We start from the raw sequence: 24,389 nt of genomic DNA, 5'->3' as shown, positions 1-24,389 counted from the left end.
TTGTAAACCCCATGTGGGCAGGGACTGTCTCTCTTGATTGCTGAATGGCACTTTCCAAGCGCTCAGTACAGTGTTCTGCATACATTAAGCACGTAAGCCCGTCCAAGGGCAGGGACTGTCTCTGTTACTGATTTGTCCATTCCAAGCGCTTAGTACAGTGCTCTGCACATAGTAAGCGCTCAATAAATACTATTGAATGAATGATTGAATGAATGGAGACGTCAGTCCGAGGTAAGGGATTTGGGGAGCGGGGGAATTGGGGACACCAAGAAGGCTCGGACCTCTGGGCTCTGAGCCGCCCCCCCCTCCAGCTCCCCCTTTTAAGGGCTTAGTACAGTGCCCAGCGCTCTGTATAGTTACAAGATAAGCGGGTTGGATGCAGCTCTTGTCCCACTTGAGGCTCACAGGCTAAGTAGGAGGCGGAACAGGTGTTTAATCCCCATTTTACAGCTGAGGTAATTAAGACCCAGAGAAGTGAAATGGCTTGACCAAGGTCACATCATTAAGACCCAGAGCAGTGAAATGGCTTGACCCAGGTCACACGGGAGGCAAGTGGCAGAGCCGGCCTTAAAACCCAGGTCTTCTGATGCCCAGGCTCTTTCCCCTAATGTATTTAAGTACTTTAAGTCATCTTTATCCACCTGCACATCCACTTTTCCTTCCTCTCCTATCTGAAAATTCTATTATCTGTCTCCCTTTCCTAGACCATGAACTCCTAGATCAAATCTACTAATTCTATTGTATCTCAGACAGTACTCTGGGTCGGTCGGTTGTATTTAGTGCACGGAAAACACTCAATCAATCCTATTGATTGGTTGATGAGGGGCAGCTTGGGCGGCTCTTCGATTCACCTGCTCCAACCCTGGCAAGTCCAGATCTCCTCTTCCTCCCTGCCCCCGGGAGCAGGGTCTTTGATCTGATCGTGTTGTAACTACCCCAGCGTTCAGAGCAGTGCTTCGCCCATGCACAAGGTAAGCGCTCAATAAATACGATTGAATGAATATGCTAAATGCTTAACAAATGCCCCAACCGTTATTTGGGCGGGTGGGAGAGGGAATAGGCGGCAGCATCAAATGGGTAAAGATACTCTCCCCTTATCCCCTTTATTCACAGGAAACGTGTCCACCAACTCTTTTACACTGTACTCTCCCAAGCGCTTAGTACAGTGTTCTGCACACAATAAGCGCTAAACACCAGTGATTGATTCACCCCGGTAGCCGTAATTTACTTATGTTAGTGTTTCTCCGATTAGACCGTAAACCCGTTAAAAGGCAGGGACTGTCTCTGTTGCCGACTTGTTCATTCCAAGCGCTTAGTATAGTGCTCTGCGCATAGTAAGCGCTCAATAAATACTATTGAATTAAATTGAATCCCTCTAATAATAATAATTGTATTCATTGAGTGCTTATTATGTGACAAGCACTGTTCTAAACTCTGGGGAGATACAAGATAATCCCTCATTTTCCAGATAAGGTAACTGAGACCCAGAGAGGTGAAGTGACTTCCCCAAGGTCACAGAGCAGACAGGTGGTGGAGCTGGGATTAGAACTCACGTCCTCTAGACTGTAAGCTCCTTGTGGCCCGGGATCGTGTTTACCAGCCCTGCCCGTTCATTTAATCGTATTTATTAAGCATTTACGGTGTGCAGAGCACTGTACTAAGCGCTTGGAAAGTATAATTCAGCAACAAAGTGACAATAAATACAAATAAATGTTGGTATTTGTTAAGTGCTTACTAGGTGCCGGGCACTGTTCTAAGCGCTGGGGGAGATACAGGGTAATCAGGTTGTCCCACGTGGGGCTCACAAAGTTTTAATCCCCATTTTACAGATGAGGGAACTGAGGCACAGAGAAGTTAAGTGACTTGCCCACAGTCACACAGCTGCCAAGTGGCAGAGCCGGGAGTCGAACTCATGATCTCTGACTCCGAAGTCCAGGCTCTTCCTGCCCAGCAACGGGCTCACAGTCTAGAAGGGGGGAGACAGACAACAAAACATGTAAACAGGCATCGATAAGAAGCAGCGTGGTTCAGTTGAAACAGGCCGGGCTTGGGAGTCAGAGGTCATGGGTTCTAATCCCCGCTCCGCCGCTTGTCAGCTTGTCAGCTGTGTGACTGTGGGCAAGTCACTTAACTTCTCTGCGCCTCAGTTCCCTCATCTGTAAAATGGGGATTAAAACTGTGAGCCCCAGGTGGGACAACCGGATCACCTCGTATTCCCCAGCGCCTAGAACAGTGCTTTGCACATAGTAAGCGCTTAACAAATACCACCATTATTATCAGTAGCATCAATATAAATAGAATTATGGATATGTACGCATCTTAAAAAAAAATTAGAATAACGTGTATATACATATACTGGTGTATTGTGCTCTCTCAAGCGCTTAGTGCAGTGCTCTTCAGGCATTAAGCGCTCAGTAAGATTGATCGATTGATGAATTGATCCCCTCGGAGTCCCCCCCCCAGCCCGTCGGAAATGGGGAAGGGGGCTGCAGGCAGGGGGGGAGAGAGGGGAGAGATAATAGGAGGGGAGAGATAGTAGGAGAGGAGAGATAATAGTCATTTGGCAAAGACAAAGAGTGGAGCCATTGCGCTCCCTGCTGGCCTCTAGGCTCCAGCGGGTTGGGGGGTTCGTTCAGTCTATTTATTGGACGCTTACTGTGTGCCAAGCACTGTGCCAAAGGATCGGGCCGGAGCCGGCGGCCAGACCGGCCTCGCGTGTGCTCACAGCAGAGAGGAGCCGCTCTGGAAGCAGAAGCTCCGAGGGGATCCCGAAACCAAGAGGGCTCTGCCCCTTGTCGGCTGTGTGATCTTGGGCGAGTCACTTCACTTCCCTGGGCCTCAGTTCCCTCATCTGTAAAATGGGGTTGGAGCCTGTGAGCCCCATGCGGGACACGGGCTGTGTCCAACTCGACTCCCTTGGATCTACCCCGGTGATTAGAACGGTGCCTGGCACGTAGGAAGCGCTTAACAAGTAGCCAAATTATTCATTATTATTATTAATAATAATAAAGTTGGCATTTGTTAAGCGCTTACTATGTGCAGAGCACTGTTCTAAGCGCTGGGGTAGACACAGGGGAATCAGGTTGCCCCACGTGGGGCTCACAGTCTTAATCCCCATTTTACAGATGAGGTATCTGAGGCCCAGAGAAGTGAAGTGACTTGCCCACAGTCACACAGCTGACAAGTGGCAGAGCTGGAATTCGAACCCATGACCTCTGACTCCAAAGCCCGTGCTCTTTCCACCGAGCCACCCTCCTTCTCCTAATAAGTAGAGCATTATTAGTAAATGCTGGTCCACCCTGACTCCAGAAGGACCCACGTCCAGCAGGATGGTCACTGTCCACTTGGGCGCTCAGCAGTTCAGGCTTGTGGAGAGCCTGAAAGAGGAGGAAGGCAAGGTCAGAAGCAGTGTTGTCTAGTGGGTAGAGCCTGGGCCTTTGAATGAGAGGACCTGGGTTCCAATTCCGCCTCCACCACCTGTCTGTTGTGTGGCCTTGGGCGAGTCACTTGACTTCTCTCCGCTGTAAGTTCCCCTCCAGACTGTAAGAGAAGCAGCGCGGCTCAGTGGAAAGAGCACGGGCTTTGGAGTCAGAGGTCATGAGTTTGAATCCCCGCTCTGCCACTTGTCAGCTGTGTGACTGTGGGCAAGTCACTTAACTTCTCTGGGCCTCAGTTACCTCATCTGTAAAATGGGGATTAAGACTGTGAGCCCCATGTGGGACAACCTGATTCCCCTATGTCTACCCCAGCGCTTAGAACAGTGCTCTGCACGTAGTAAGCGCTTAACAAATACAAATACCAACGTCTACCTACTCTGTTATATTTTACAGAGTTATATTCTCTCCAGTATTTTGCATAGTGAAGCAGCGTGGCTCAGTGGAAAGAGCATGGGCTTTGGAGTCAGGGCTCATGAGTTCGAATCCCAGCTCTGCCACTTGTCGGCTGTGTGACTGTGGGCAAGTCACTTAACTTCTCTGTGCCTCAGTTCCCTCATCTGTAAAAATGGGGATGAAGACTGTGAGCCCCACATGGGACAACCTGATTCCCCTATGTCTACCCCAGCGCTTAGAACAGTGCTCGGCACATAGTAAGCGCTTAACAAATACCAACATTATTATTATTATTATTAGTGCTCTGTGCACAGGAAGCATTCAATAAATATGATTGATAAATATAGATGATAATATAGATATGATATAATAGAGATATATGATATAAATATGATTTACAGGCCCAGTTCCCTCATCTGTAAAATGGGGATTCACAGTGTGAACCCCACGTGGGACCTGGACTGTGTCTAACTTGTTTAGCTTGTACCTACCCTAGCTCTTAGTAAAGTGCCTGGCACATAGTAAATGCCTAATAAATGCCTTTTTTTTTTTAAAAAAAAAAAAAAAGGTTCTGGATCCAAGTGGGACCAGGCCCGCTGTCTTTCTTCAGCAGTGGGGAAGACTGCTATTGCCGGGTTCGAAGGTGCTTGTGTGTTTGCATGTGTGTCGCATGGTGGGGAAGCTGGAGAGCCAGTCCATTGGGCGAAGGGAGAGAAGAATTTTGCTCTGTTGCTAGGAGACTGATCTCCCTGGTTCCCAGGTGATGCTCCTCCCCACATCCTTAGGGAACAACCTGGGAGTGTTCAGGGTTTCGATTTGGTTTGGTATTTCAGTCAGTATTTGGTGTTCACGGATGGGTGGGCCATGCTGGGTCACTGGGGGAGAGTCAGGGTTGGAGAGGGGAGAGTCAGGGGTGTTGGATGGTCCGTGCTGGGTCACTGAGGGAGAGTCATTCATTTCATTCAATAGTATTTATTGAGCGCTTACTATGTGCAGAGCACTGTACTAAACGTTTGGAATGAACAAGTCGGCAACAGATAGAGACAGGCCCTGTCGTTTGACGGGCTTACGGTCTAATCGGGGGAGACGGACAGACGAGAACAAAGGCAATAAATAGAGTCGAGGGGAAGAACATCTCGTAAAAACAATACGAGTCAGGGGTGTTAGGCGATCTATCACCAACCCTGCGGTTGAATTTCTAGGGGAGCGGCCAGCAAAGTGCTCCTCCCAGCATCCTGGTTCTCCAGGTGGAGACGGAGTTCTGGGCTAAACAGGTGTTTGTTTCTCAAGTCATAAATTCGACTCACCTATGCCTTAAGTTGTCGAAACCGAATCGGGCAGAAAGCAAAATGGCCTGTTGGCCCTTTAAGAGGGACTGCCACCGGTGATTGAGGCAGCAGTTTCTTAGCAACAGGATAACAGATTAGATTATTTCCTCTTGCTCCCGACCCCCCTTCCCTCTGCTGATCTCTCAGTTCAGTGCCCCGCACAGAGAAAGTGCTCAGAGCAGTTAGAAGCAACGGCCGGTCCTGGATCACCCAGCGTACTGTGGCGTACGCAGAAGGTGCTCCATACAGTGCCCTGCGGACTGTAGGTGTGCTGTGCAGATGGATCGAGAGAACCGTGTCCACAGAGACATCCAGTACAGTGCTCCATCGGGGAGGGCGTGATGATAATGTAGGCTGAAGCCATGGGTAGCAAGCATTGGACTAATAATGTTGGTATTTGTTAAGCGCTTACTATGGGCCGAGCCCTGTTCTAAGCGCTGGGGTAGACAGAGGGGAATCAGGTTGTCCCACGTGGGGCTCACAGTCTTAATCCCCGTTTTACAGATGAGGTCACTGAGGCACCGAGAAGTTAAGGGACTAGTGGAGACAGCACAGGCCTGAGAGTCAGAAAGGGCCTGCGTTCTAAACCCTGCTGAGCCATTTGTGTGATGTGTGACCGTGGGCAAGTCATTCCTCTGCTCTGTGCCTCATTTATTTCATTTGGAAAGTGAGGATTAAGACTGTGAGCCCCGTGTGGGGCAGGGACGTTGTCCAACTTGATTAGCTTGTATCGAATCCAGTGATTAATACAGTGCCTGGCACATAAGAAGAGCTTAATGAATGCCATGTTGGGGTGGGGGGTAGTTGCCTGCCACAGGTCCTGTCAGCTCCTTTGGTGCCCTCATTGATTGGGCTCAACACATCCCCTCCCTTGCCCCCTCCTTCATTGGTTGGGCTCCACACACCCCTGTCCCGCCCCTGCCCTCCATGGCTACGATCCAGACCCTTCCCACCCGCATCGGCTAGACTCCACACTCCACTGGTCCACCCCCACCTTCACTGGCTGGATTCTCCCCCCGCATTTGTCCCACCCAGTTGTCCAGAGACTCTGAAGAGCCTTGGAATCCCCCGCTCTGTCTGGAAGCCAATGAATTGAAAAATTGCCCTACGCTTGGCTGGCGCAGCAAATCCTCCAGCCCCCGTCTGCACGCTGCCCCCATCCCCTCCCCTTCCCCTCATCCCCACGGGGCTTCCTCAGCAAGCCTCGTGGGACCGGGAGTCAAGTGATCCAGATTCTAGTCCCACCTCTGCGTGCCCTTAGGCAAGTCACTTGCTCTTTCTGGGCTTCGGCTTCCTCACCTGTAAAATGAGGGTTGGTCAGCAAGGGAGAAGGGAGGAGATGTTGGTCTTGGCTTATTATCATCATTGTTGTTGTTATTATTGGGGTTGATGTTATGATTTTTATTATGCGTTGAGTGCTGCGGTCAGTGCAGGGTAATCATCGTGGATTTACAGTTCAATGGAAGGGAAAGTGAGGATCTAATCTCTGCCGCGCAGAGGAAGAAATGAGGCCCAGAGAGGTAACCAAGAAACCCTGCAGGGGTTGGGGAATGGATGGGGGAGAGGGGCAGTGTGCAGAGAGTAATAATAAGGAATAATAATTTGGGTTATTTTCCAAGCCCTTCTCTATTCCAGTTAGGGTTCTCAATCTGAAGAGGAGGGAGAGCAGGCATTGCGTTTCCATTTTACAGATGAGGAAACTGAGGCCCAGAACACAAATCATTGACCCTTGTGTGTATTCCCCATGTCTCCTCCCCCTCTCTCCCTATCTCTCTTCTGCTCCCCCTGGTTCCCCACTCCCCCCACCCCCTTATTGATCCTGCTTGGAAATATGACCTGTGCTGCCTCTTTGAGAGATTAATGATCCACTCGTCCAAACAGGAGCTGAGGCAGAGACTTTGGGCCAGGAATTAGTAAACTCACATCTCCAGGAAGTCTTCCCCATTTGGGCCCTCATTTCTTCTTCTCCCACTCCCTTCTGCATCACCCTTGCATTTAGATTTGCACCCTTTATTCACCCCTCCCTCATCCACACAGCACTTTTGACCATATCCATCATCGATTTATTTATGTTAATGTCGGTCTCCCCCACTAGCCTGTAAACTCATTTTGGTCAGGGAACGAGTGTACCACCCTTGTTATATTGTTATGTTTTGCTTTCCCATGCTCTCGGCAGAGTGCTGTAGACACAGTAAGCGCTCAATAAATAGGGTTAATTGATTAAGGTGGAGTTTCTTAAGCGCTTACTATGTGCCAAGCACCATACTAAGCGCTGGGATAGATACAAGATAATAAGATGGCACAGTTTTGGCTTTTGGTTTCTCCTGGCTCCTTTCTCTCCCTGCCTCTTCCAAGCCTCCCAACCCCAGGAGGAATTGTGTCGACCAAGGAAGCGTGGCATTTACAATCTGGCACCTTGTCTGCCGCCTCCTTCCTCCGTCGGACTGTTTTCTACCTTGACCCTCTCCCCTCCGCCCACCCCTGATGGAATTGGAGTTATCTCTTTATCACATCTCCTCAAACTGAACGTGCTTCTCTGGAGCCCCTCTATAAGGGTAGAAATCCTCGAGAACAGGGAATGTGTCACTATGCTACTTAGCACTTTTCCAAGTGCTTCATCTGGTGATCTGCACCCAGCGGGTACTCAGTGCATACCATTATTATCAAAACCTGCCTCCTCACTGACCTCCCTGCCTCCAGCCCCTCCCTCCTCCATTCTATATTTCCCCCGGATCACTTTTCTATAGCATCATTCTGCAAACATCTCCCCATGCCTCAGAAACTTCTACTAGTTGCCCATCCCTCTCCACACAATCTCATCATTTGACTTTAAGGCACTTAGTCCTCTCTGTCCTGCTTATCCTTGTACCTTTCCCACTCCAGTCCACACATTTTGCTCCTCTAGTAGCAGCCTACCTACTAATCTCTCACCTCTCACTGTTAACCTCTTGCTCACACAGTCCCCCCTGCCTGGAACTCTCTCCCGCTTCCTATCTACGCTCTCTCCGCCTTTTAAGCACTGTAAAAATCAAATCTCCTCCAGGAAGTCTTCCCTGACTAAGCTCTCATGCCCCCATCCTAGTCTCCCTTCTGAATCACCTATGAATTTGGGGTCTTTACTTCCAAAACACTTTGATAATGTCCCTAGCCCCAGAGCTCTTATGTACAAATCATTAAACTGTTTGCTCCTGTCCATCTCCCCCCAGATGCATGTTCTTTGGGGGCAGGGATCATGTCTACCTACTTTATTGTACTCTCCCAAGCATTTGGTATAGTGCTCTGCACAATAAATATAATTGATTAGTTCCCTGATGCTTATTATGATTCATAATTAGTCTAGTCAGTGTTGAAGTTTGAAGAGAACATCGATTCACCAACTTCTAGTCAACAGCAGTGAGCAAATTGCCCCCAGGACCCCAAAGACCCTTCTGGATTGGACATCTTTTTTTCTTCTTTAAACAAACATTAGTTCTACCCTAGGCTGTCTTAGTCTCTCATTCTGCTTCTCTCTCCCCGATCAGGTGAAGAAGAGTAGGGGAGAAAGGTCACCGATCCCACGTGACACCAAGAACCACCCTGAGATTTTCCCCAAGAATCCGAACATGGTACCTTTGCTCTCAGCTGATAAAGGATGGTCAGGAGGCCCACCGGTTAGAGGCTGCTGATGCTCAGCCCTCTGGCAAAACTGACCACTGCCACAGACCCAAGGCCGATCCCAAGCCCTGGCCAGAAGGAAACGAGGTAGGCTGGTAGGCTGCCTCCGGCCCCTGACTGCCCACGGGGTGAAAGGATTTAGGCAGATGCAGCCGTGTGCTGGCAGTGCCCAGACCACCCCCGGGAGTGGGGACAGAACAGCCGGTAGGCAAACGGGCTGGGGTCCCGGCTGAGCTGGTGGACAGAGGAGACCATGGGGCCAGAGCCTTCTGCGTCGGGAGCTACTTCCAACTGACCAGAGCCAGAGAGGACATGGGTTCATCAGTTCATGTAGCAGTAAAAGTGATGCAGTTCCTGGTGCCCGGAGCTGCGGGCCCCCTTTCGGAGAGCATGATGGGGCGGGGTGAGGAAAAGGAAAGGGGGAAGTCTGGGTTTCCCGGCCCTACCCGACGTCTAGTATCCCTCCGGAGAATCCCACCCAGCCCCCAAACGCCTCCCTCTCGGCCCAAGCTGAGCAGCGCCCTTAGCCCTGGGGTGGCCAGCCACAGACACGACTCCATTCTGGTCTTTTATTAAAGTCCACTTCCATCCCGTACAGAATTCTTAAAAATATTAAAATCTCTATCTTCTCCCCACCTGTCCTCGCTGATTGGAGCCCCCGGAACCGAGGATTCCAGGCTGTTGCGGGCCGGTTTTCTCCCCCGCTTCCTCCCCTTGAAGCAGGGGAGTTACCTTACCAGTCTCCAAAACCTCCCAAACATTCAGAAAAACTAAAATAGAGAAGGTGAAATGTGAATAAACAACCCCACTCCCCCTCGGTACCTCTACACGCTTAGCCGCTTTTCAACCCAAAAAAGTAAGAGTTGGTTTGAAAAGAGTCTGTCCCTCATAAAAAATAAAAATAATAAAGGGTAGGGTGGATAGAGGATAGCGAAAAACTAGATTCCACTATTTGAGGTTACCACCCAGCTTACAGTTCCCTCCCTCATTCAAACTCATTCTCCAAGAACCCTAAAGTGTAGGCCGGCAGGTTTAAAGGAGGATGATATCATTTGTTCTTGTTTTGTGCAGGAACCGAGACAAGCTTCAACCCCGAGTCGAGCCAGACGCCGGACATCCGCAGCGCTGGAGAGGCGGTGGCTTTCCTCTCAGGACAACAGACCCAAAGCCAGCATCCCAGTGACTGGAGTGGAAATTTGCCGAAGGCCCTGGAGGCGGGGGCGTCTCCCACTCCTCTTCTACACTCCCTCCAGGGGGGTCAGCAGATGTCATTGCCGCTGCTCTCCTCCTCCTGGAGACCCCCCCGGCCCCAGCTCTTTCCCTTTCCTAGGCTGTTCTCCGACCGCGGTCCATGCCGAACCACTTCAGCCGTGGCTGGAAGGGAAGGCCGGGGAAGCCGATCAGAGCCTGCCGCCTGGAAGGGCTCATTCTTACTGTCTGTTTCAGGTTACCGCGTAGCTGTTCAGAGACTATGGCGTCGGTGGCCGCACGTTATGACAAACACTCCCCGAGACGGATGTGGTGCTCCCTGGCCCGACCTCTGCTCCGCGGATTTGACTTTAAAGCCTGTGAGAGCTCCTGTTTCCACCGTGGGGGGAAGAATGACTCTCCTAACCCACCACTTGTCCGGACTGTTCTTGCAACCGCCGGAGGAAGAGCCCCCGACGAGCCCCCCAGCATGAACCAGCACCTTTCTAGCCTCCTGGGGCCTGACTCTCTTCTTTTGGGCAGGTAGGCGGCCTTCCATGGGGGTAGGGCAGGACCCTGAGGTCAGAGGTGTCCCCAGGGCAAATTCTGAGGAGTTCAGCCGCCCCTTCCCCGGTTGGATTTTCTGCTTTATGTGTGCCCGATAGCTTTCTCACTTCACTGGAGCCAGGGGGTCTTCTGCGCCCATTTCTGGGCTGGAAGTGGAGAGTTGAGGGGAGTCTGCTTTTGGTTTTGTTCTGCCAGTTGTCCCCCCACCGACCCCAGTAATTTATGGGGTTGATTATGGCCACGGAAGGGTTTGGAAACTCGGGGAGGGGGACAACACAGGACATTTCTAAGTAAACGTTGGGACTTTTGCTAGCGGGTCCATAGGCCTGGGAGCTGTTGGCAAGCGAAGGAACAGGCGGATCCTGTTTCCGAGCCAGGGCAGAGTTCAGGGGGAGGTTCCCCTCACCTCGAACCCGGTTCACAAAGGCGACTCCCAGGATGAATCCCAACCGGCTGGGACTTGAGGGCTCAGAGCAGGGCGGCAGAGGCGGGGGTTGTAGGAAGGACCCCTGGATGATCAATTCAAAATTTGGGGAGATGTTGGAAAAAAAAATCAGACAGTACATTTGGAAAACCTAAGTGTTTGGATTGGGGTGGAAGGGAGGGGGTGGGGGATCATATCGGACAGAAAGGGAAGGGGCCCCCGTCTTAGCCCGTGTCGCCAAATCGTGGAGAGATCCATCCTTCTCGGGGCTCAGCCCCAGATCAGTTACATGCTGGAACGGTCGCGGTGCGGTCCGTCCCCTCGGGAACCCGGCGTCCTCGGCACCCGGACCCCCCCGGGCCGGGGCCTGCACGGATGGGGGTCAATTGGCTCGGGCCGCCCTGGCCTCCGAGCTGAGGAAGTTGAACATGGCGGTCACCATCTCGGGAAGGTCGAAGTCGTGTTTCCACCCCCAATCCCTCCGCGCGTTGCTGTCGTCGAAGTTCATCGGCCAGCTGTCGGCTGGGGGTGGGAGCCGGGGGAGAGGCCCAGCAGAGGAAAGAAGGTGCGGGGTCAGCGCCGGGCCCAAGCGTTAAGGCCACCCCCAAATCCGGGGAAGTTCTCTGGGCAGTGGCCCCACTGGGAGGTGATGGTGCTACGGGGGACAGGGAGGAAGACATTCCGCACCAGCTGCACACCTCCCCATCGGGCCAGAGAGACGCGGCACCAGGGCTAGGGACAGGGAGTCGGGGGCCAGACGCGGTCGGTCGGTCCTCCCAACATCACCCCGTTTGGTTCTCCATTCCTGGGGGGCGGGAGGGGATACGCCGCCGGGCAGCGGGTGCCCGCTCGTCGCCCTGTCCGAATCCACCAGGACAAGGCCTTGCCCTCGCCCTCCCCGCCCGACCCCACCCGCCATGCTTGGCCACTCGGGCCGAGGATGACCGGAGAGGACGAGAGCCACCGGTACCCACCTATGGCCTGCCGGACGCTATCCACGTTGTACGTGACCTGCAGCTCGGGCATGTGCTTGAGCACCTCCTGGGCCAGCTCCTCGGGGGTGAAGCTCAGGGCGTTGATGTTGTACGTCCGCATGGTCAGCGCCTCGGCCGGGGCCTCCATGACGTCCAGCGTGGCCTTGAGGCAGTCGTCCAGGTACATCATGGGGAGGCGGGTGTCGGGACGCAGGTTGCACTGGAACTTGCCGCTCTTGATGGCGTCGTGGAAGATCTGCACCGCGTAGTCTGCGGGGGGGGGGGGGACGAGAGACGGCCCCGTTTTGCAGAGGTGGGGATGGAGACCCGGACACGGGCGGTGGCTCCCCTGAGGTTCCCCCAGCGGGCCGGGGACGGAGCCAGGAACTGACCCCAAACGCGCCCGGCACGAGTAGGTGCTCCGTAACTACTCGAGTGACTGACTGAGTCACGGGTGGGCTTAGCCCAGGCTGAAGTAGTTTCCCGGGGGGAGGCAGATGAGGAGTCACGTACACCGCGCACCTTCCGGTATCCGGGCCCGCTCCGACTACTGGCCGACCTTATTTCCCAAGGAAGGGGGAGTGCATCCTAGACACCGGGATTGAAGAGAGACGCTTACCGGTCGTGCCCCCGCCGGGCTGGGAGTCGGCCGAGATGATGCCGGGGTACCTCAGGCAGCGGAAGTCTAACCCGTACCGATAGTGGTAGTACTAGAGAGGAAAGCGCAGACCGCTCTTGAAACCGGTGCGGCCAAAGTGGGCCGGCCCGGGGCGGGATCGGGGCCATCAGGGAAACGACTTGGCTCGCCCGGCAGATGGGAGACATCAGGATTCCCGGTGCCGCGAAAACCCCGGGAAACTCAAGCAGGTGCCCGACGAGGGGTCACCTCCGTTTTCCCAGACATGGATGAGCAAGCCCGCCCTTGTGTCCTGCTGCTGGAATAACCAGGCAGAGGAGGCCGGGGCCCCGGCGAATGATCGCACTTAACCCAAACTTCACTCCCTCAGGGGAATGAATGACCCCAAGCTGGTGCCCCCCCTCGCCCCCAAGGCCCCATCCCACCCCGGCTGGGGAGGCCCCGGAGGGCAGGGCCACTTACTTCTCCCATGAGCTCAGCGTGGACCTTGGACACGCCGTAGATCGTGCGCGGTCGCTGGATGCAGAGATCGGGGGTGGGGTTCCGGGGAGACGTGGGGCCGAAGGCGCCGATGGTGCTGGGCACGAAGAGTCGCAGGCTGTGCTCCGCCGCGATGTCCAGGATGTTGTGCAGGCCTGGAACACATGGGAGTCGGCCACGAGGGTCAACCGCGGGGGCGCCGGGCCTCGGGGCCGGGCGGGGGCCCGCCGGCCAGATCCGGGGATCGGGAACCCACCGGTGATGTTCACGGCCCTGGCCAGGGGCACGTTGGCCTCTCCGACGGCGCTGAGCAGGGCGCTGTAGTGGATGAGCCACGTGATGCGATTGTTGACCACGATCTCCCGCAGGTTCTTGTAGTCCAAGATGTCAGAATAGATGAATGGACCTGGGAGGGAGGGGGGACCAGGGGGAACAGAAGGGAAGCACCGCCGTGAGCCTCCCCTCAGGGCCCCACTGGGGCCGCCTCATATCCTTCTCGCCTCCGAGCCTTGGGGCAGCCACTCCTCCTCCTTCGCCTCTTCTTCCTCCTCCTCTCCTTCCATTCTGCCAAGTCCTATTTCCTCCCTCGGTCCACGAGCCCCGCGCCCCGCAGGACCTTTCCAGACTAACCCTTCCCCCTCCAGACCCCCACCTCTCCAGCCCCTCTAGAGTCGGGGCTAGTTGGGGGCCGAGAGAGAGCGACTCTGGCTCACCCCACTGTGGGACGGGAGCTGGGGGCCTTCCCCCATCCAAATCCCTCAGGGAAGAGTATGGGGTCTCGGGTCGGGGGGGCACTGGGATGCGGTTGCTGGCGCCCAACCGGGAAGATGACATGTACTGACTGCTGGGGGTCGGGGCACCAAGTGGGAGGCGTCAGCCGGTCGGAGGCATTCCCTGCCAAGTGAGAAAGGAGCTGGGCAGAACCCGCAGGCTCCAGACCGAGGGGTGGGACGAGTGGGTTGGCACCAGCATGGGGGCAGAGCCGCCCGCCAGACTGTGTGCAGAGGTGGCACCCCGTATGCTAGTCCTCGTTGCCCAGGGAGACGGTGTGGTGGGGCCCTGCTGTCGAGGAGGGATTCGGGAGAAAGCAGGCATAGCAGGAACTTCCTGGCTGGCCACTGCCCTCCATTCTCCTCCTCTAACCCGCAGGCAGCCTCCATGTGGGCTCCAGACAAAGGGGGTCCTCGGCTTGAGCTGGGCACATTGGGGGCACCCCAGAATGTAACCAGGGGGATGGTGAGGCCCAGAGAGGGTAAGCAACCTGCCCAAGGTCAATCAGCCGAAGAGGACCTGGAACTCAGCGCTCCGGGCCTCGGGCTGTGCTCTTTTTCCCGGGAGACCCGGCCTCCCTAGCTTCTCCCCTCACCCCTTGATGATCAAGGAAAGGATCAACAGTAAAGACCAATCAAAGTTCACTGGGCTTCAGACCACGGTCAACAGCGGGGCTTCCACCTCCAATAGAAAGGCCCGAGACTTGCATTATTTGAACAACAACAAAAAAATCGACCTGTCACTGGCGAAAATTGCCAGGAAAAGGAAATGCGGTATCCTGAGGAGAGATCAAAAGCTTGTGCTGCTTTTCCCCAGATGACCGTTAACCCCCGGAGTGCTGTGTCTGGGCTACGTCCGGCCCGCTCCCCGGGCAAGCTGACCACTCCTCGCGGGGCTTTGGAAGGGCTGCCCGGCTTTCAGGGCGGGAGGCCGGCGTCCCCAACTCCTTACCGCTGGAGAAGACATGGTCAGGTGGCTTTCGGATGTCAGACAAGATCACGTTGTCCTTCCCAAATCGCTTCCTGGGAGGGAAACCGAGGTACGGGAGCGGTCAGCTTTGTCTGAAGGACCTGCCCGCCGCAGGCCCAGCTCACCCGCGAAACCCAGTGCTGGAAAGGGACTGGTTTGGCAGGGGCCCCCGCTGTCCTCCCCCAAACTTACTGTCCCACCAGGCACGGCTGTTCGTTGGTCCTGTAACCCTGCGGGCAGTGGCCCGAGGAGTCACCGGGGTCACCCCCGCCTATGTCAACCGGCTGCTGATCAGGGACTGGCTGGGCCGGGCTGCCTTGCGGGATGCTTTGAATGTCTCTTGGTTGAGAAAGCCACCCCGGAGGGGGTCCAGCCCGGGTTCCATAGAGCCGGGACTTGAACCTGGGGGTCTAGTGGGTGGACTGGCTCTATTTCTTTTCTTTGTAATAGAATGACAAGTTTCTCCATTGGCTGCTTAAACCTGTTTATTCTACTTCAAGCTATGCAAGACCTGAATAAAAAAAAAAACTTCCTGTTGGGCAGGAGGCTGATAAAATGAGCACTGATCTCCGAAGGCCAGGCTGGGAGGGCACGGTGTGAGGTGGAGGGTACCTAGGGAGCTGAACAAGGCCCTGGGGCAATGGGATCTGGCTTCCAAACTCAGGTTCTTCCTGACTCCACTTCCTTCGCTGGGGTGTCCCAGCTCTAGGCCTCCCGGACGCCGGCCCACGCGGCCAGGCTCTCTTACCTCAACAGCTTGGCGAGCCCCACGCCGAGCTGGCCCAGACCGCCTGAAGAGAAAAGAGAAAAGTTAATCCCAAATCAGTGCCCGGGAAAAAAAAAAAAAAAGGACTAGCCACTCTCTCTGGGGCTGCTGAGGAAACTGGAGCCCTCGTTGGCCCAGGTCCCTCCCCACTCCCTCCTGGGTGGGTCTCTGGCCCCTACGGTGCAGAGGGGGAGCTGGCAAGGCCACCCCAAATGCCCATGAAGGGGTGAGGACGCCGGGCAGCCGCCGGAAGGGTTCTTCCAGCAGCGAGGCGAGATCAGGTGCTTGAGGACGGTGCCAGCCGGACGCATCCCTTCGCCCCTTGGCTGGCGTGGGACAGGTGGGTGGCAGAATCAGAGCGGGCCGGGACCTGGGGCTAGTCTACGTCTTCAGGTGAAACCCAGCCAGCTCTTCTCTTGGGGCAGAACCGTGAAGCATCCTGCATGCACGATGCTGACTGAGCTGCCCGTGACAGAGAAGCATTAGACCGGGAAGTCTAAAGCCGCCAGCGGCGCGGGAGCCCCTCAAGTTCCCTGTGCTCGCTTGTCTGGCCTCCGCCCCCGCCTCCCCGATCCACCGGGGTGCTGAGGGCTGGGGCCTGTCCTGGGAGGGGGAGCAGGAGCCGAGGGGCACTCGCCTGTGATGAGCACACGGGGGTGCTCGGAGTCGGAGAAGGAGACGGAGTGGAAGCTGGCGTCGGCGGGCAGCTGGCGGGGAGAGGTGCTCTGGGGCCGCAGCGGTACGACGGAAGCCCGGCAGCCGCAGCTGGGGAGCGCCCGGACGGCCGCACGGGGCAGCAGTCTGGCCACGGGCATCTTCCTCGGCGTCCTAGAGGCCTATGGGAGGCGGAGCGTGGGGCTGGGGGCCGAGAAGGAGGAGACAAACACTGTTAAGGCCACCTCACTCCCCCACCCACTGGTCTCCATGGCTATCGGGAAGCCGGGGGGCTTCTGCAGGGCAGCCGGAGTGACCAAGACCCAGGCCTACACAACGGCTGGACCCGATACAGCTGCCCTGGGGGGCAAGTGGCCACCACGGCATTTTTTTTTATGGTATCTGTTGAGCACTTCCTAGGTATCAGGCACCCTTCTAAGTGCTGGCTCAGATACAAGCTAATGGGGCCGGATACAGTCCCCGTCCCACGTGGGGCAGTAAACATTCAATAAATACGACTGATGGATTGATTGGGCTTACCATCTCTACAGGAAGGAGAACAAGTACCGAATCCCCATTTTGCAGTGGAGGAAACAGAGATATGGAGAGGTCAGGTGACTTGGCCAAGATCACCCAGCAGGGAAGTGGCACGGCTGGGATTAGAACTCAGGTCTCATCCTATTCCTGGGAAGCAGCATGGCATACTGGATAGAGCACGTGCCTGGGAGTCAGAAGGACCTGGATTCTAATCTTGGATCCACCACGTCTGTTGACTGATCTTGGGCAAGTCACTTCCCTTCTCTGGACCTCAGTTACCTCATCTGTAAAATGGGGATGAAGACTGTGAGCCCCACGTGGGACAACCTGATAACCTTGTATCTCCCCCAGCGCTTAGAACGGTGGTTGGCGCACAGTAAGCACTGAACAAATACCATGATGATTATAATAACAATTAGTATTAACCCAATTTGCTTGTATCCTCCCCAGCGCTCGGTACAGTGCCTGGCACACAGTAAGTGCTAAACAAATACCACTGTTGTTATTATTACTGTTCATTCTGCTCTTGGATCCAGAACTTTCAGGCCCAACGCTCTCTGCCTCTCCGGGCTCCCGAGCCGATCCCCGCACCACAGGGGATGTCAGCGTCAGCAGTGCCGGCGGCCCCTAAACCAGACCGACTGCCGAGCTGGTTAGACTGGTTACCCTCTCGGGGCCCTCTCCCTACCCACCTCGAATGTTCTCCCGCTGACGGAGAGGCAGAGAAGACTCCCGGCTGGAAGTTCACCCGCCGTCCCCAACGGCCTCTCCCGGGAACGCGGCCCCGAGAACCTGTCAGGCGAGCGACTCAGGTGAACAGCTCGGTCCGAGTCTGCCAAGTTCTTTTCCAGTCACGGCTCCGGCTTTGGAGGAGTTGCCCCTGGTCCCGCTTTCTGAGTGGTGGCCCTGGGAGCCAATCCTCTCCGCTCCTGCCCGAGCCAAGAGGACACCTTGCCCGAGCGAGGGCAGGGAGGGTGGGAAGGAGGAACGGGAGAAAGAAGTTGGGGGCAGGTCGCCTCTCTCAAGGCCCAGAGTCCGGCAAGTCCCCAACCCCGGCGCGCGGTCCCAACAGAGAAAACAGGTCTAGAGTAGGCGGTAAACTCTGTCTACAGTAGAGAGTTTGGACTCCTCTCTCCCCAGGTGGGGCTTCGCGGCCACTTATATCAACCCAAGCTACCCTGTCTGCTTCCCGGCTCCATCGCTCTCCCTCTGAGGAATGAACCAGTAGGAATGGCTCAACTCCCAAGTCCCCTCCTGGTGAGCACCGGGTCAAGCCGACTGGACGAGAGAGCAGTTTGAACGGGGACTCGCTTTGACTCCAACCTTGTGCCATCAAGACAGGTGGGCCGGTGGGTCTGCCCCTGTCCCCCCCCACCCCAACCAAACCCCAACCTCAGGGGGCTTCGGGCGAGAGCCACTGCCCATGCCCTCTTCCTCTCTGGAGGTCTCCTGCTGGCTTTCCCTCTTCCCTGCTCACCGCGACCTTGGGGGTGGGGGGGACCGGCTCCCCGCAAGGCTAGCCAACAACGCGCATGCACACGTGCACAAACCTTCTTGCACAGGGACCCCTGTTTCCCAGAAGAGCCCTGGCAGAGCACCCCGAGGCCCAGACTCTAAGAACCCCACGGCGGTGGCTCGCTCAAAGGTGAGCTCCAGTAAGAGTAATAATCATAATTGTGGTATTTGTTAAGCGCTTACTATGTGCCAGGCACTGTTCTAAGCGCTGGGTAGATTCAAGCTAATGGGGTTGGACATAGTCCCTGTCCCACATAGAGCTCACAGTCGTCATCCTATTTTCCACTTGAGGAAACCGAGGCACAGAGAAGTGACGTGACTTGCCCACGGTCACACAGCAAGCAAGTGGTAGGGCAGGGTTTAGAGCCCATGACCTTCTGAGGATCAGGCCCATGCTCTATCCACCACGCCACACTGCTTCACGCTGCTTCCTGCCCCACCGTGAGCCTCGTGCTGCCCTGGCCTCCGGCTGAACGTGACCCATTTTTCGACATGCCTCTCACCGATCCAAAGGCAAGACCCCTGACCGTGGGCTGTGACCGGCAAAAGCCCCTGCAGGTTGGTGCCTCCCACAGACGGGGGCGGAGGGAGGGCAGTCCGGGGTGGAGGGGGGCAAGGCCGGGGGTGATCCGTCCTTCCCTCTGGCACAGATTAACCCGCCTGGAGGGAAACGTGGGGAAAAAACGGCATGGAACTGTTTGCTCTCAGCGCGACCTTGCGATATCTGTTCCGTTCAGAAACCCAGCTGGTGGAGGCAGTGTTAGGTCACCGAGAGCAAACCGCCCAGAGGGAGCTTCCTTCTGCAAACCTCCCCGGCCCCGATCATAACCACTTCGGTTTGGTCGCTGGGTAGAACACGGGAGAGGAAAACCCCTTTTCTCCTCGGGTTGGCCGGCTGAGCAGACCCACGTTCTGGGCCCCAACCGAATTAAAGTTCCCTCCGAAAGAAAGGACGGAGACCCCTGGCTGAGATTACATCCACCAGAAGCTCTGACTTTTAAGACCCCCAGACGCGCCACCGTTCCCAACTCGGGCCCGGGGATGAAAACTGTCATTTCCGAGGCATCCCGGGAAGGTCCCCGATGACAGAGGCGAACCAATTCAATTGTGGCCATCGAGGGACGGACTGCCCGGGCCCTCCCCCCTTCTCTGCCCCGCCATCCCCGTGAAAGCAGGTACCGGTTGGAGAGTTTTCCCCTTTTCCCCGCGAGAGGAAAACGCTTCTGCTCGCTTAAGTTGCAAACCTGAAATTTTTGCCTGCTCTACCCATTCCTGATCATTATCCCTTTCCTCCTTTCACAGATCCAACCCAGTGAGCCTCCCGGAACAGCTGGTAGAAAAAGGAAGAGAAGGAAGGTGAGAAAATGCTAGATCACACAGACAGAACTTGAGAGTCGGAGGCGGGAGTCGGAGACGGGTGCCTTACCCGTCTCTTCCTGCCCTTCCTTCACTTACCTCCCTTCTAGGCGGCCGGCTCGGCGGGCCGGCTGGGAGGGTGACCTTTATGGGCCCCGGGCCACCAGCCTAAACCAATCAGAATCTCCCCCGGGGTAGGAGGGGACCCACCTAAAGAAAGGGGTGTGGAAGCTCCGTGTTGGTTCAATTAAAATGACTTCACTCCTCGGCCCGAAGGAAACTGACGGACGGATGGGAATGGGCGTCTTTTCCTACGAAGTTTCCAAGCACTTGGCCCCCAAATCTCTTCTCCGAAGCCACGGAAGAACTACGGTCAAGAGGACGTTCTCTGACAGAAAGGTGGGAAACAAAATAACAGTTACGATGGCATTTGTTAAGCACTTACTATGTGCCAAGCACTGTACTAAACACTGGGGTGGATACAAGCAAATCGAGGTGGACACAGTCCCTGTCCCATGTGGGGGGTCACAGTCTCAATCCCCATTTAACAGATGAGGTAACTGAGGCACAGAGAAGTGAAGTGACTTGCCCACAATCGCATAGCAGACAAGTGGAGGTGCTGGGATTAGAACCCATGACCTGACTCGCAGGCCCGTGCTCTATCCGCTGTGCCATGTTGCTTCTCCCTTAACACCCAAAACATCCAAAGGGGCATCATGGTTCCAGAACCATCAACTGGACGGAACCAAATCCAACAGGCAGGGCTCAGTGGAAAGAGCGGGGGCTTGGGAGTCAAGGGTCATGGGTTCTAATCCCAGCTCCGCTGCTTGTCAGCTGTGTGATCTTGGGCAGGTCACTTAACTTCTCCGTGCCTCGGTTCCCTCATCCGGAAAATGGGGATGAAGACTGTGAGCCCCACGTGGGGCAACCTGATGACCTTGTATCCCCCCTCAGCGCTTGGCACATAGTAAGCGCTTAACAAATACCAAAATTAATTAATTAACAGGGTTCCGATTCCCTTTGGAATTGCAGGGACTGGGGGAGGGGAAGGCTGAGGACCACGGCCATTTGAATGATAATAATGAGGATGGTGAGGATAACCAAGCTATTTGTTAAGCGCTTCTGGCGTAGAAGGAGCAGATGCAGATCGGACTGGGTACCTGCCCCGCCTGAGCTGTGGGTATGAATGCGCCCGTATTCTGTATGCCGGCAGGCAGACGTCGGAAGAGAATCTTTGCCCTCTGATCCACAGACGATAATAATGTTGGTATTTGTTAAGCGCTTACTATGTGCAGAGCACTGTTCTAAGCGCTGGGGTAGATAAAGGGTAATCAGGTTGTCCCACATGAGGCTCACAGTCTTGATCCCCATTTTACAGATGACGTAACTGAGGCACAGAGAGGTGAAGCGACTTGCCCGCGGTCACGCAGCTGACAAGCGGCGGAGCCGGGATTCGAACCCATGACCTCTGTCTCCCAAGCCCTTGCTCTTGCCACTAAGCCAGGGTCCCCAACCTGATTGGTGTCTTCCACAATCCCAGCAACCTGGTAGGGCAGAGACTTGCCACCCTGGTCTGGGAAGGCCACTGGGGCACGGCCCCCTCGTCCCCCACCCCACCACGTTCTTTTCCATCAAGGCTTCCGACTGCTCGGAGTGGAAAGGGAACGGAGTTTGAACGGGTCAGTCTCACGACGGACGCCGACAGCCCGGCCTGGCCCCTTTGCAGCTTAAGATGAAGGGAGGGAGAGGCAAAGAGACAGAGATGGCGAGTGGGAGAGAGCGAGCGGGAGGCAGGGAGGTGGAGGGACAGCTCATGGCCTAGTGGGAAGAGCACAGGCCTGGGAGCCAGAGGACCTGGGTTCAAATTCCAGCCCCACCACTATCTGCCGTGTGCCCTTGGGCAAGTCACGTCACTTCTGGGTCTCAGTTTCCTCATCTGCAAAATGGGGATACCTGTTCCCCTTCCTAGTTAGACTGTGAGCCCCACGTGGGACCTTCTTACCCTATATCTACCCCAGTGCTTAGTACAGCGCTTGGCCCATAGTAAGCTGAAGAAATACCACTTGGATTCATTAAATCATTCTATAGGATTTATTGAGTGCTGACTGTGTGCAAAGCACTGTATTGCCACAATTATTATTATTCCCAGTCATAAGATCTCATTTCACCAGCTAAGAAGATAGCGACAGATCAGACCGAGTGCCCTCCTGAGAAAACACGCCAATAAAAGCTCCCAGCTTAAACTAGCCAAGAAAAAGTTTTATAGGCTACCGGTTGGCTTTCTCTCCCTGGCCCCCGCCCACTACCAACCCGAATCCCGGTCCATTAATTAGGTCGCTCTGTCCGGCGCCGGATTTTGCAGCCGCTCCAAAGGGCCTCGCCGACGGAGACCCGCCTCGGGCCTTCCGATCCGTCCGCACGGTCCTAATTAGCGGTGGGCTGCACCCCTCGGATTAGAAACCTAATGACACCCCGGGGACCCACAGCATCTTTCTTCCCGAGGAGCCGGCCCGCTCTCGCCGGCACTGGCTGATTCCAGCCTCCCAGTGGCCCCCACCCCATCCTTGCCAGGTCACTGTCCGGGCTCCGGGGGAGAGGAGGAAATCGCAGGGTGGAGGTGGAAGGGATGAAGACCCGAGCCCTGGCAGCAGATGCGCCGTTGCTGCTGAAGATTCTGACCCCAGAAGGCTCAGTCAATGGGTGGAGTGCCCCTTGCGTGTACTAGAGAGGCAGCCTGGGCAAGTCACTTCACTTCTCTGTGCCTCAGTTACCTCATCTGTAAAATCGGGATGAAGACTGGGAGATCCGTGTGGGACAGGGACTGTGTCCAACCCGGTTTGTTTGTATTCCTCCCAGGCGCTTAGAATAGTGCCTGGCACGTAGCGTTTACAAATACAGCAGTCATTATTATTATTACCTTGTATGTACCCCAGTGTTTAGAACAGTGCCTGGCACATAGGCACTTAACAAATACCATAATTATCATTATTATTATTACCTTATACGTACTCCAAGTTTAGAACAGTGCCTGGCACGTAGTAAGCACTTAAATACCATAATTATCATTATTATTACTACCTTGTAAGTACCCCACATATGGAGCAGTACCTGGCGCGTAGTAAGCGCTCAACAATACCATAATTATCATTATTATTATTATTACTATTACCTTGTAGGTACCCTAGCACTTAGAACAGTGCCTGGCATAATAATCACCTGGTAAGCGCCTAACACATAACACAATTATTATTATTATTACTAAGAGGGTGGAAGAATACAACGGATTTAGAAGACCTGATCCTTGCCCTCAAGGAGCTTCCAAGCTACCAGGCGTCTGCCTGAAGACATTTTGCAGATGGAGGAAAAGGGCCTGTGTATGCAGCCCTTTTTAGGATACAGACTCTCCACCCCCAGGCCCCAATGCCACGGGTTTTGGGCCCCCCGGGCGATGGGGGGGCCTTGTCCCCCCGAGCGGCAGGAGACGCTGCGGCTTGCTTCGGTTTGAAATCCGGATGCAGCGCCCCACGCCTCGCCCTCCCCGGAGCCGGCTGACGGGCAAGGCCGGGAGGCGGGCGGTGGGAGGTGGGTGGTGTCCGGCTCCCAGTCTGGGGGCCCCTTGTCGGCCCAGCCGGAGGAACAGGTCCAGCCTGCTCTCGGCCTGATTCTGGCTAAATTCAGCTAAAGCCACCAAGGCGAGAGGGAGGGACGGAGGGAGGGACCCGGAGATGGAAGGGAGGGTTGTCCTTCACTTGGAAGCGGGACACCGCTCAGGGGTACACAACAGACTGACGTTTACTTTAGCCATTTGCTCTTGGGTGGGTGAAGAGAAACAAAAGGTGTCTATTGTCCTGCAACCTCGGGCAAGTCCCTTAACCTCTCTAAACCTCAGTTTCCTCCTCTGTAAAATGGGGATTCAATCCCATCTCTTCCTCCCCCTTAGACTGAGAGCCCCACGTGGGACGGGGACTTGGGTCTGACCCGATGATCTTGTATCTACCCCCGTGCTTAGTCCAGTGCTTGGCATATGTTTGAGTGCTTATAAACCGGGGGCGTGGGAGGGGCGGCACCTCACCCCAACCTTTCTTCTCCCCTCTGAAGAGATTATTATTATCCTAACTGTGGTATCTGTTAAACGCTTACTGCGTGCCAAGCACCGTACTAAGCTCTGGAAGGTGGTCTGGGAAGGACCAAGAGAAACGTTACCCCCCCCCCCCCAAGCCCCCATATTTACTGTTGGGAATCGGAGCATGAGGGAAAAGCTGAACTTCTTTCTTTTCTTCTCACCAGATAAAAGTCCGGATCACTTACGATTAGGAAATGCAGCAGGGAAAATTCCGGCTACCTCTCCCTAAAGTGGGATGACTCAGCCAGGAATTGCACCCCGGTTTCAGAAGAAGGGTAAGTTCTGGACTTCCTCCTCTGTGGTTTATTCTCCCCACCCAATCGCAATCACAATCACTGGTATTTAGTGAGCATTTACTGTGTGCAGAGCACCGTTCTAAGTGCTTGGGAAAGTCCAACACAGAGTTGATATACTCAATCCCCGCCCGCAAAGACCTTACGGTCTACTGGAGGAGCTTAGAGATTTTAACTTCAGTTAAAATAACTTCAGTTAATTGAGTCCACAACAGTGATTAACAATTATAGCATTTGTTAAGCACCTACTATGTGCTAAGCACCGGAGAAGGTCTAGGACAGTCAGGTTGAACACCGAGCATTGGGCTTCACAATCTAAGTAG

The 24,389-nt window shown here is 55.0% G+C and overlaps 1 protein-coding gene and 1 long non-coding RNA gene across 5 annotated transcripts; one reads left to right on the top strand and one right to left on the bottom strand.

Annotated features, from left to right (window-relative positions):
• Positions 1-845: 845 nt before the first annotated feature.
• On the top strand, positions 846-9,971 carry LOC120638087. Its single transcript, XR_005659569.1, has 3 exons — positions 846-971; positions 8,680-8,899; positions 9,884-9,971. It is a non-coding gene; the product is annotated as an uncharacterized LOC120638087 (long non-coding RNA).
• LOC100074860 (L-threonine 3-dehydrogenase, mitochondrial) lies at positions 9,368-19,949 on the bottom strand. 4 transcript variants are annotated; one of them, XM_029053004.1, is made up of 10 exons: positions 19,861-19,945; positions 17,472-17,729; positions 16,226-16,446; positions 15,571-15,613; positions 14,805-14,875; positions 13,339-13,488; positions 13,065-13,237; positions 12,585-12,675; positions 11,966-12,235; positions 11,374-11,513 (listed from the first exon to the last, which is right to left on the bottom strand). In XM_029053004.1, exons 3-10 carry the CDS (start codon positions 16,401-16,403, stop codon positions 11,374-11,376), a joined length of 1,116 nt encoding a protein of 371 aa, XP_028908837.1. In that variant the 5' UTR covers positions 16,404-16,446; positions 17,472-17,729; positions 19,861-19,945. The 4 variants fall into 4 exon arrangements, with proteins under 4 accessions (XP_028908838.1, XP_028908837.1, XP_016083842.1 ...); XM_016228356.2 differs by having other exon boundaries at positions 17,572-17,729; XM_016228355.2 differs by lacking the exon at positions 17,472-17,729 and having other exon boundaries at positions 19,861-19,949.
• Positions 19,950-24,389: the final 4,440 nt, after the last annotated feature.

Source organism: Ornithorhynchus anatinus, chromosome X2 (genome assembly GCF_004115215.2).
Source record: "Ornithorhynchus anatinus isolate Pmale09 chromosome X2, mOrnAna1.pri.v4, whole genome shotgun sequence".
Lineage (NCBI taxonomy): Eukaryota > Metazoa > Chordata > Mammalia > Monotremata > Ornithorhynchidae > Ornithorhynchus > Ornithorhynchus anatinus.
Note: the sequence above shows the minus strand (reverse complement) of the source record. Positions and strands in the feature narration are given on the sequence as shown.

Bases quoted from the DNA above. Each gene is read 5' to 3' on its own strand.
- LOC100074860 (XM_016228355.2), bottom strand. From the start codon at position 16,403: ATGCCCGTGGCCAGACTGCTGCCCCGTGCGGCCGTCCGGGCGCTCCCC. The intron at 15,614-16,225 runs GCGAGTGCCCCT...TTTTCTCTTCAG, and splicing joins CCCCCGTGTGCTCATCACAG to GCGGTCTGGGCCAGCTCGGC. The intron at 13,489-14,804 runs GTAAGGAGTTGG...CCTCCCTCCCAG, and splicing joins TGACCATGTCTTCTCCAGCG to GTCCATTCATCTATTCTGAC.